The 11,431-nt window shown below is 50.7% G+C and overlaps 6 protein-coding genes across 6 annotated transcripts; 1 reads left to right on the top strand and 5 right to left on the bottom strand.

The window, feature by feature from the left end:
* Positions 1–280: 280 nt before the first annotated feature.
* PMZ80_001325 (uncharacterized protein) lies at positions 281–1,924 on the top strand (the record flags this gene model as incomplete). The annotated part of the gene is made up of 1 exon (XM_064869771.1): positions 281–1,924. The coding sequence occupies one exon, from the start codon at positions 281–283 to the stop codon at positions 1,922–1,924; it is 1,644 nt and encodes a 547-aa protein (XP_064735268.1).
* A 1,256-nt stretch (positions 1,925–3,180) lies between these two features.
* PMZ80_001324 (uncharacterized protein) lies at positions 3,181–4,604 on the bottom strand (the record flags this gene model as incomplete). Its single annotated transcript, XM_064869770.1, is given in 2 exon segments — positions 3,181–4,588; positions 4,600–4,604. The coding sequence occupies 2 exon segments, from the start codon at positions 4,602–4,604 to the stop codon at positions 3,181–3,183; spliced, it is 1,413 nt and encodes a 470-aa protein (XP_064735267.1).
* A 723-nt stretch (positions 4,605–5,327) lies between these two features.
* PMZ80_001323 (uncharacterized protein) lies at positions 5,328–5,948 on the bottom strand (the record flags this gene model as incomplete). Its single annotated transcript, XM_064869769.1, has 1 exon — positions 5,328–5,948. One exon carries the CDS (start codon positions 5,946–5,948, stop codon positions 5,328–5,330), a length of 621 nt encoding a protein of 206 aa, XP_064735266.1.
* A 458-nt stretch (positions 5,949–6,406) lies between these two features.
* Positions 6,407–7,108, bottom strand: PMZ80_001322 (uncharacterized protein; the record flags this gene model as incomplete). The annotated part of the gene is made up of 1 exon (XM_064869768.1): positions 6,407–7,108. One exon carries the CDS (start codon positions 7,106–7,108, stop codon positions 6,407–6,409), a length of 702 nt encoding a protein of 233 aa, XP_064735265.1.
* A 645-nt stretch (positions 7,109–7,753) lies between these two features.
* PMZ80_001321 (uncharacterized protein) lies at positions 7,754–9,083 on the bottom strand (the record flags this gene model as incomplete). The annotated part of the gene is made up of 2 exons (XM_064869767.1): positions 7,754–8,125; positions 8,175–9,083. The coding sequence occupies 2 exons, from the start codon at positions 9,081–9,083 to the stop codon at positions 7,754–7,756; spliced, it is 1,281 nt and encodes a 426-aa protein (XP_064735264.1).
* Positions 9,084–9,372: 289 nt separating this feature from the next.
* PMZ80_001320 (uncharacterized protein) lies at positions 9,373–11,223 on the bottom strand (the record flags this gene model as incomplete). The annotated part of the gene is made up of 1 exon (XM_064869766.1): positions 9,373–11,223. The coding sequence occupies one exon, from the start codon at positions 11,221–11,223 to the stop codon at positions 9,373–9,375; it is 1,851 nt and encodes a 616-aa protein (XP_064735263.1).
* Between the last annotated feature and the right edge of the window lie 208 nt (positions 11,224–11,431).

Below are 11,431 nucleotides of genomic sequence, written 5' to 3'. Positions count from 1 at the left end.
TTTGCTTGCACTCGACTTGCACGTGCGCCACGGTTGTTTCACACATCGAAGTGAAAGAGCGGTTGCGGGCCAACGTCTGCTAGTGAAAGAAGTAGTGTCACCTTGGTTGGAATCAGAGCCATGCACTTTCTCAAGGACAAAAGACTGACTCAACGCGTTGTTAAAGGTACTACGGTTTTGATTCTTCTTCTATCAACAAGCTTCGGCCCTAGCTGAACATCTCGACGACCGAGAGTCCAACCGTCCTATTTCTTACAGACATCCATCCAGTTTCTCCACCATGACAGAGTCAACAGATATCGAATGCGTACAAACACAGCTGTCAGGCTTCAATGGCTTCGACATGAAGTTTCTCACATTGAAGGTCGGCCAATCAGCTAAAGTCCTCCACGTCCACGAAGGTCTGCTCAGTAGCATCCCATCTCTTGCAGACATTGCGATGAACGGCAACAATGGCCCTGACGATGCCATCGCTCTGTCAGAGTACGACGCTCAAGCCACAGCCGACGTCCTCCATTTCGTCGAGCAAGGCAGCGTCGAGGACCTCATACTGCGCAATGTACCCGACTCAAGTTCAGCCCGGCCCGACATCCATGCTGGACCACACAGATACATTGGAGCCTATATCGCAGCTCATCAGCTGCATCTTGAAGATGTGCAGAATTCCTTGTTGGATATCCTATCCTCTTTCTACGTCAACCACCTGATCCAGCCAGAAGCCATACTCTTGTTGAGCAAAGCGAACTTACGCACGTCAAAGCTTTACTCGCTACTCATGGAAGAGATGGCAAGAGGGACACAAGCAGGATTCTACAACGCCAGGGAAATAAATTCTTCGTCCCTACTCGATGACTTGCGGCCACAATACAAAACTGCGATGGCGCAGTGGTCTCCTGAGGATTTCCTTGCTTTGACCGCTCAGGTTGGTAGGTTATCGCCAAAGAAGACCCGAACTATGGCGGTGGTGGCTAAAGTGAATCCGTGCCTTTTCCATAATCACGTCAGGACACCACCATGCAAATCACTGAAGAGGAAACGAGAAGACGAGGGTACGGCAAAGCGATCGGAGCGCCCACTTGATCGTTCAACGAAGGATTCACTTCGTGTGACACCAGAACCTCTTCTTCCATCGATTGAGGACGACTTCGACTGCGATGATGACACGCCGACACGCAAGAGGCAACGCACAAGATACAGCGAAGAGACGGTCATGGCAGGACAGGAGAGCGGCAATGAAGAAATGGAAGAGGCTAATGGCCAAACCAACTTGTCGAAGGGAGGCAGGATATCGACCCAGCACGCGCAGCCAGTCGAACAACAAGCAAGTGTCACTGGTGATATCGTCCACGAGCACAGTTCAATTCGAAGCCAGACAATTCAAGCTGATGATGTGTCCGAGATATTCAGCCCAGAAAGAAGCCAAACAGTCCAGCCAGATGATATCACCGCTGAGCACAGCCCGGCACGAAGCCAGACGATTCAACCTGATTCGCCATTCATCCAAGTGCCAAGCAGTCAAATCGATCCCAACGATGAACAGTCTTACGACGACGCCGACGACGAGAATGAAGGAAAAGTCGAGAAGGAGGTCTTCCGCATGATCACGAAAGGACTCCTCACAGACGAGCCAAGAGTGAAGCATCTACCCGGGAGTTTCTCTGCAGGATCGCGAGGCATCGTCACCGGCTATCACGAAGCGCTGAGGAAGAACGCTCCATCTAAGAAGCATTTCATCGACCACCTCAATGGTGTCCAGCAAGATATCCTACGGAACGATCCATCGGCTAGGGCAGTGACCTGGACACCAGATGGCCCTCTGAGGAATGGGCAGCCGGTGCCAAAACCGCAGCCGCCGCAGCTGAAAGCAGAACGATCTAAAACTGTTGCCGTTGTACCAAAGAAGAAATGGGGAGGGTTGTGGTGATTTTGATTGTCAGTTTGATTGTGTAGCGTTTGAGGAAAACCGCCGGTCGAGGTGTTGGAAATGGAGATAATGGCCTATTTTGTGTCTGGAGAGCAGAGATAGTAAACTGGTTCTAACATTCAGTGTCGTTGCACCCTGAGGAGCGTATTAGGGCATCGTGAATAGATGATAGAGTCAATTCATGTTGATTATTGTATGTCTTTGGTTGCGTTGCTTTTTGAATTTACTTGCATTGTTGAGCGTGTTGTAGAAGATAAAGTCCGCAGTTTCATTCAGTGTTAGAGTTCTGGTTGGAATCTGGTCTCCTATCATCAATATCATACTGACCTGTGCTGCTACGGCATAAGGGCAAAACCATCAAGCCTGTGTCGTCAATAGTTAGCCGGTTTAGCCCACCATTGGTTTGAGCATCTCAGGCACAGCAAGCGCTGTTGTCCGGGCCGCGTTAGGCGCAGATGACGCTTGAGCTTTAGGCTTGGGCTTGGCGTCAAAACAGACAATCAGTTTCGGCAGTTGGGTGATAGAGGTCCACGTTTCAAACACTTCTAGCACCACTTCAACAAGTCGCATCGAAAATCAGAAAGGTGCATAATATTTAGAAGCTCTTTGTTCGTATGGGCATGAATTATCATTATTACCAGTATATGAATAATTGTACTATACGACCTCGAAGTCAAGACTGTCATATTCTTAAACTCGAAACTGGTTTTCTGTCTTGACGCCAAGCCTAAGGCGTTCACGAGCCTTCAATCCACAAGACTGGCTTTGGCAAACCGGCACGTTATTAACGGCACAAGCTTGCTATGCAAGGCGGTCTGGTGACCTGAAATTCGAGCTCGGACATCACCGCTTCCAGCCTGTTTTGGTGCTCGAATAACCTCAGTTTAGTATTGTGGCTGTCGACCTAGAAACGACCTCCAGCACACCGTGTCTCTCGAGAACATCTACGTCTGATTAACAATGCCTGTACATAAAGGAGCGGTTGTTCTTGTCAGGTGCAGAGAGCATACGATATTACAGAAATACAAAGATTGGCGTTGTGTGGAAATGACTATTGGTAGGTTTGTACTGTATTTGTGGTACTTAGGGAATTTATTCGAGCTTGTGAATTCAAGATCATGATCTGCTATATTGCGTGTCTGGACTGTAGAATAGGCAGGACACCGTACAGTACCTCACATGCCGTACTGAAACGTCAGTGTAACAATTTCGGAAGGCCGCCTGCAGCGGTGCTTCTGCTCGTCTCGCATGAGGCCCTATGCTTCCAATGCAACTGGGGCCACCGGTCCTCGCTCCTCTCCTCTTTCCTGAACCACCACATCATCCCGCACGGGCGCACCAACCTCCTGCTCCCTCAACACATCCAACCTCATGAACACAGCCTCAGCCTCCCGAGCCCCAACAACGGGCGCCTCCTCACCCTCCTCCAACCCCATCTCCCTCTCCAACACAACTTCCTCCTGCGGCTGCAGATGCAACCGAAACCGATGCACCTCATAATCCTCCAACTTCCCATCCTTCGTCCACCACCATTCAGACCGACACGTCGGGCAAACCATATGTCGACAACCGCCGTTCTTCTCTATGGCCTCACCGCACAAGGGACACCGTCGAACCTTGCCTGAAGCCAGCAATTCTGCAAAGTCGGGATCCGGGACACATGGACCTGGATGGTGTCGTTCACGACATTTGACGCACGTGCGCTTCTTGCAGTGGGGACAGGGGATACCGCCCCGTTTGACGCGCCCGCGGCTGAGTTCGAAGGTGTCGAAACTGCCGATTAGTTGGCCGCAGGAGCGGATGCCGCAGAAGAACGGGTCTGGTGTGTCTTTTTCGAGGAGGAGGCGTTTGTAGTTCTTCTCTGTTTCGGCATCGATGCTAAGGCAGGCTTTGATAGTGTCGAAGGAGATGCGCTGAAGACAGCATGTTAATGGTTCGGCATTGTTGTGGGCGACCTCCCAGCCGGCTATGGGGGTGTTAGCGTGGACTTCCTTCATGGGTGGGACGGACTTATTTTGGAAGCATTCGAGACAGAGGTAGTGCTTGCAGGGGGCGTGGACCATTTTGAATGCGTAGGCGTCCTCCATGCATATGACGCAGTCTACGATTTCGTAGACGTTCGACATGTTGATGAATGGTTTGGATGTCCACTTCCAATCGGCAGGGACAAGAGTGGGTGCCAGGTAGTATGCTTCGTCCGTGTCGATGTGATAGCCGTCCAGGCACGATATGATTGGGAGGACGGTTTCGAGAGTGTCGAAAATGCAGACATGACCGTGTTTGAATACTGTCTGTAGCGTAGAGAAGACGATAAGGTAGATATTCTGTAGACGTCGGTCGCGAGATCGTGATAGATCTAGCTCTGCTTGTTTGATCGTTGGAAGTGATTGTGGGTAGTCTGGGGAGAAGTCGAGCCAGTAGACGGCATGCTCAGCGATCGGCAGCTCGAATCGTAGTCGCGTGCTAGTGTCCTCCACAGCCAGTACGTGCAAGGTGCCGGGACCATAGATGGCATTGACAGCTTCCATTTCCTCTGTGAGTGTCTCGCTTACCTGAGGCAAAACTGTGAAGGGTGCAGTCTTTTCGATAGACGAATTGAATCCACGTGACGGGTTTTTGTACACGACAAGCGCTGGTGAATGAGGCGGTTCGTGATAATACCATCTGCACCATACACCATGCCGCTCACGCGTACAAGTCTGTCGCTGCTCGGCCTCTGCTCGTTTTAGTTGGTATTGTCGGCGTTGTTCCTCTTCTTCCTCTTGACTCCTGTGGTAGAAAGCACACCATGGGCCATGGATACTTTGATTGCGGCAAGCATCAGGCACGCGCTGCCAGAGTCTCCACGACATGCCTCGTACAGATGGGGATGTAGCCAAAACAATCACATCTCAACACTTGGTGTAGAATCTGAGTTCGATGCAAGTGGGTAGGGATGGCCACCAAGCTCATCGCTGCTGGGAGAGCAGCTTCTTTATACATATCAGCCTTCATCGCTATGAGCCACGCTGGACTCATAGTGCCTGTCACTGCGCAAAGATTGAAGCAAAATTGATAACATTGTCGAGTCAACGGTGAGGTTGCGACCACATTTTGGCAAGTGCGATCGTCTGGTTGAAGGCTCTGATTGGTCAACAGAGAGGCTGCATGACTCAGCAAGAGTCACGGATGCCTTCCGCAGCCTCCAGAGTTCAACTACACTTCGATGATCGAACGTTTCCATTGAATTTGATCATAAGTTGTTGATGTTCAACGCAATTACGGTAGGCCGATGAGTGTGACGAACGTGAGACACCCATGCAACTTTCAACAGCCCATTCATACCGGGTGCCATGGCGGGCAGAAGCCCCTTCCGCACAGAGCAATGTAATGGCTAGCCTCCGCGCCTCGTCGCTCTTCCCATCTAACCCTTCATACCACCAACAACACCAAGCAATGCCATAAGATCGCCTTTCTCCCACCTCAAGAACAGCTGCGCGTAAGTCTTGTCCATCTTCTGGTGTTCGGTATCACTGTACGATCCATCCCGAACAGCACGCGCCATTCCCACCATCAGCTTTGCGTACAGATCTGAAGACTGTAACCCCGCCTCAGACAGGATTTCCACAACTCGTGGACTAGGTTTGCCAGACTTGACTTCGAAATTGACAATTTCGATGGCCAATGCGTCTTCGATATATTTGAGGCCAAGTCTGTGCGCGACGACAAATTGCCGAGCATAGCTAACGGCCTTTGTGTGGTCGAGCATAACATCGTCATCTGATGGTGCAAGACTTTGTAGCTCTCCACTCTTGATGTATTGTAGCACACTTTCGAAAGTTTCAACACTGCAATCACCAAAACGCTGTGTCTCCGAAAAGATCATGCTGCCGGACGTGATCGCATCTGCGAAGTATGGGATTTTCTGAAGTAAATTCTCTTCGATTTGCATAGTCTTCTGATCTGGCCAGCTAGTGCCAAAGCGTACCTCGAGGTATCTTTGTTTCGGCTTCGGAGACGTCGGCTTAGTATTTGTTGAGAACATTGTCGCGGTTAGCTTGTTCTGGTATTTGTCAAGTATCAGAGGTTGAAGAAATTTGTGTTGATGGTGTCGAAGAGAAGAAATTGTCCAGCCAATTGTAGCTGCATCTGAAATACAAAACTTGACAAAGATCGTTTGCTTGCATGCAGAAGGTCGTGATACTTTGAGCGTATGTGGCAAACCAGACTGACAAAGTGCAAGGCTGCTGGAGACCGAGCATGTCATTCACTCTGTCAATGCCTGTCTGTGCATACGCAATGCGACAACTTCGGCATCGACCTCTCACTGCCAGTCAGTGTATAAAGCGTAGATAATTTGTCTTCGGTAGCATCGAGAGCCCATGAACAATGAAGGTGCCTGCTCGATAAAACATATCAGGTCGTGGTCGTTCTTCCAACTTCAAGGTGGCTGCAGTGGACGCCGGACGGGATGTCTGGATGCGTGAAGGGCCCTGCATCAAATCACAATATCTCGTCGGCTTCTCCTTCTTCGTCATTCAACGATCGAGTCTCGATCGCTCTGCCGAAAGGCGGTCTCACAATCCTAAGTCCAAACCGGTTGCTCCTTGCCTTGCACCAAGAGTCCACTTCGTCCTTGTGCGAATCCTGTCTTGGACGACTTTCTAAGGCGGGCGGTATGGAAGATGAAGGAACAAGTTTCTCTGACGAGGTCTTTACATTAGTACCGCGTGGAACTGCGGACGACCCGTGCTCTGACGTCGAAAACAGTGTCTCACAATTGTCGGGCGGGTAGACTGCATTTGGTCCCACGCAGATGTGGCTCAAAGATGGTGGTTCGGTACTATCGGTAGTAGGCGCTGACAGCATGAGATCGGAGGCATGTGCAGAAGCCGCGAATCGGGCCGGTGGATTGCTTGTTTGGCCATCCTTGACATCCTCGCAAAGTGCACAATCGCAGTACTGGGCAAACCCAAACGTGCCATGTAGTGACGTTTCCAGCTGCGTCGTAAGGAATGTACTACTCGAGAAGGTAGACTCAGCGGCCATACTGTCGATAGTCATAGATTGGCCAAAGACGAGAGGCTCGGAATGAGATGATACTATTCTTGGCTCTTTGCGGGCGGGCACAGGCGAGACCTGTACATTCTGCTCTCTGAATTCTGCGCGATTGTCAGGTGTTCTGCTCTGCTCAGTAGTCGCCATCTTATTCAAGTTCTTATGTTGAAGAGGATCTATCGTACTAGGGGCTGGGCGACCAAAGGTGTCAAACACTGAGGAGGATTTGAGGAAGCAAGCATTAATTTAATTCGACTCGCTTGTCCTCGCTGAATTGTCTGGCGGTTCCAGCTGTTCAAGGTGTCTCAGAATTGGAAAATTAGAGCTGCGAGGTAGTGTCAGAGGCTCGTGCTTTGCAAGTCCAGTCTTAGCCGTACATGACGCTTTTCCCTGACGATTTAGATGAGATGAGTTTCGTCCTTCCGAACGTTGCCATACCATAGGTTCAAGTCGTCTTGTCACCTTTCTGGTGACTCCCGAAAAGCGATGCTAACTGAAAGAGCGTTGATAAAACTGGTTCGTTGGTACTAAGAAACTCATTGTTGCTGGATCCGTTTGGTCAGTGATTAATAGAAGAGATGAGTCGCGGCAATGCAACAAACCGGCTTCGTGACAAGGGTACATGTGTTGCTCGTTCGCAATACTAAGTAAGCGTATTGACCAGAATATCAGCATGGCACGAGTGTCGTAAAGGGTGTTTAGATTGGACACAGAAGTCGTTCAAAACGCAAAACGAAGATGGAAGAGCTTCAGGATTCGAAGCCATGTATAGCATACCTGAGGTCCAGATGATCACTCCATAACCATCTCCAATATCTCCAGAACCTGCTCCTTCGTCGTTATCGGCTCAGGGTTCGTTGGCGACCAAGGATCTGTCAATGTGTTCTTCGCCAAAGCATCAAGCTTATCCCTCCCAACACCAACGTCCTTCAATGTCCTCGGCATGCCCAGTGCTCGAATGACCAGATCCAGTATATCTCCAAGGTCTGTATCGTCGACGCTCTTTCCGCTCTTTTCAATCAATTCCCTAACTTCCTGGCTCTGTATAAGCACATCTCGGCAGATCGCTTGTCGTTCAATGTTAGCTTTCTTAGATGCATTCCATTTGCAGACTGCGGGCAGCATGATGCATGATGTTTCGCCATGGCCGACGCCAAGAGGGCCCTGTTCAGCGTTAGCGACTACTCCTTAGCACGCAGAACTGTACACATACTAGTTGATGTCCAATAGCGTGACTTCCGCCCAATGGGACACCGCTTCCCACAGCATGCATAGCGTCAATGACACCCATCTGACTCTCGAAGCGCGGATCAAGATCATGACCATGAGCCTTGGTTTTCAGCAGGTTGCTGACCAATTTCCTCAGTCCTCTTTCAGCAGCCTCGTCACCTTGAATATTGCTCTGCAAGGAACAAAGGGTCTCGACACAGTGATCGATTGCTCTCACACCAGTACTCAGCCAGTACTTTGATGGTGTGGTTGTTGTCAGGTCCGGGTCCAACACGACAAGGCTCGGATTCCGTGTCGGCGGCTTGAAGAGGCACTTTTGATCAGACGGCGATGGACGCGTGACGCCGGCTATAGACTGATATTCACCTCCGCTAAGAGTTGTCGGGATACTGATTACTCGAACGACAGGGTCGGGCAGCTTCGATGGATCGTGTCCTTCCGAGGCAGAAAAGTACTGTTCCAGATCCTCAGACTTGGTTACTTCAGGATTACTCAGAACCCACGCGATGACCTTGGCGCCATCGGTCAGAGAGCCGCCACCAAGGGTGATGATTACGTCCTTGTCGCTGATATTAGCACCACCCTCAGTGAAGGCGCTTCGGATGTTGTTTGCGATCTCGATGACTTGGTTCCAAGGCGTGTGGGGCGCAATGCCGATGTGTGTGCCGACTAGCTTCGTGTTCGACCCCTCAATGGCTGTTTGTAGACGCTTCAGAGCTGGGGTCTTCTCAGATAGCGTTTTGCCGGCGATGATGAAGGCTCGCTCGGCACCGAATGTCTGCATAAGATGGTTGCCAGTGAGCTCGGGGAAGCGGCCGCCATAGGCAATGTATGGAACAGGCCGGTCATCGAATGCCGGTTCGAGCTTCTCGAGGCCATAGGAGAATGGCATGACGACCAAGAGCCTGCTTTATGTGTGACGGATGTGTGAGTCTCGGCACTGGCCCACAAGATTGTTCAATACTCGAGGCGCGGAAATTGGAGGCTTTTGCTTCACCAAGAGTAGAGTGATGAGAGATGAGTGACGAAGATGATCGCGCGGAATTGAAGTCGTGCTGACTTTGTATGTCCATGGTACAATCCTGGGTACGCATGGCCTGGATTGATTGGTGGAGGTTCGGCTGTGAGGGACTGCGGGGTCATAGGATCCGCATGAAGCTCTGTGCTACTCCAAAGCTCTGCTACCTCCTATTCATATTTTCGGTAATCTTCTCAGCAAGCATGTAAACGGTACTTTGAGGATGACCTGGAGGCAGGAATGGAAACGCTGATGCGTCTACCACACGGAGACTTTGTACTCCATACACTCGGCTCTCGGTGTCCACCACAGCCATACTATCGTTCTTTGGACCCATTTTGCATGTTCCCGCAGCGTGATATAGCTGAATGACGGTCTGTCGAATGAACTGAGTGATTTCGGCATCTGTGCTGACGTTCAGGCCCGGGTAATACTCTTCGCCGATGGTCACGTTGGACATGTTCTCGAATACCTGGCGTACGCGTTTGAAGGCAGCCACAGCTACGTCGATGTCGGCAGGGTGTGTCAACCAGTTCGGGTTGATGATCGGGGCATCTGCCATGTCGGAACTTTCAATGCTAACATTCCCTCGACTGAGCGGTGCAACTAGTGCAGCAGAGACCGTGGCGTAGTTGTAACCATCTTTCGGATCTGCCATCATGTAGTTCTGGTTATCGCCAGCAAACCCGTTCTCGATGAGATACTCCATTTCAGGCCAGTCGAAAGGAAATTCTGCAAGCGCGTCTAATGTCGACCTTGACCAGTTCACGGCGGGATTGGACGAGAGCTTCTCCCATGCGATCATACCCGGTGGTACTGTCAATGGACCTGTCCTGTTCTGCAGGTACTCTTGTGCTGTTAACTCCGCGTAGACCGGATTATTCAGCGACTCCGAAGAGGTAAGCACGTTAACACGATAAGCAGGGCCGAATTTGATGTGGTCCCACATGTTCTGCCCTACACCAGGGAGGTCACTCAGGACCGGGATGTTGAACTGCTCCAGAGTTGCTCGAGGACCTACGCCAGACACCATGAGCAGCTGCGGCGACTGAAAGACGCCTGCGGAAAGGACGACCTCTTTAGTCGCTGTCAAGGTATATTCTTGGCCCATTGTGTCGATCAGAACGCCTGTAGCAGTCTTGCTGCTATCGAAGATGATTTGTTTGGCCAGTGACTGCTTGTACACCTTGATATCAGTCTGGCGAATTGCTTGGGCAAGAAATGATGTCTGTGATGTCTCTCGCTCCTGAGAATCTGCATTTAACGTACTCGGGTTCCAAGCCGATCCAGTCAGGTTTCCAGAATTGAAGTTCTCTGGATTAGGCGGCACACCGACTGCACCAAGCCCTAACTCCGCCCAAGTATTGATAGCATCGGCATAGTTCGGCCACGAAACTTGCAACGGCCCACCAGCAGAATTATCGAAAGCGGTCGGGTCGTATTGTACAGAGCTGTTAGATGGGCGTAGGTCTGTGTTCAGTAGAGTGAGATGTGGGCTCTTCTTATAGAAAGGAAGCACATTGTCCCAGCCATAAGAGTCGTCTCCAACCTCGGTCGCCCAACGATCCATCGACTCTACTGTGGGACGATGGTAAGCCAGGTAATTCCTCGCAGATGACCCACCAAGAGTTTTGCCGCGGGCATAATGCAAGCTTCGATTTGCCGCACCTGCTTGAGGTGTGGTGACAAACCCCCAATCGATCAGGGGCTGAGTATCGCTCGGGTCAGCACCAACATATTGAGTGACGCATAGTGCTGGAATTGTGCTGCCATTGCCATTGTCGATCTGATAGAAGCCACCCGCTTCGACGACAGCCACACTGTTGTTTTGGGCCAATCGAGCTGCAATCGTCAAACCCGCAGTACCACCGCCGACCACGACGTAATCATATGTTGTGTTGACACCAGGGACGCCGAAAGAATTGCCTAGTAGGGTAGGAAGCTGCACCTCTGTCAGGATAGGCACGCTCAATGCTAATGAAGCAAAAGCAAGAATGCACTGAACACTCTTCATCGTGTTGATCGACGGCAGTGACAGTGAAGATATACCTAGGTCAGCAAGATGCCCTGGCTGAAGGACGTTGTGCAGCGTCTTATAGCTCAAATTTCTGCTCCGTGTATCGTATATTTGACTTCAGCCTCATGGGCCCCGTAGAATGGACCCTTGACATCATTTCGGTACCTGCAGATTATTCTAGCGCTCAATTTCACGTAAAGAGTGC

Source organism: Knufia obscura, assembly GCF_036327395.1.
Source record: "Knufia obscura strain CCFEE 5817 isolate CBS 148926 chromosome Unknown scaffold_1, whole genome shotgun sequence".
NCBI classification, from domain to species: Eukaryota; Fungi; Ascomycota; class Eurotiomycetes; order Chaetothyriales; family Trichomeriaceae; genus Knufia; species Knufia obscura.
The sequence above is the reverse complement of the archived record's forward strand: the minus strand, read 5'-3'. Positions and strand labels throughout refer to the sequence as shown.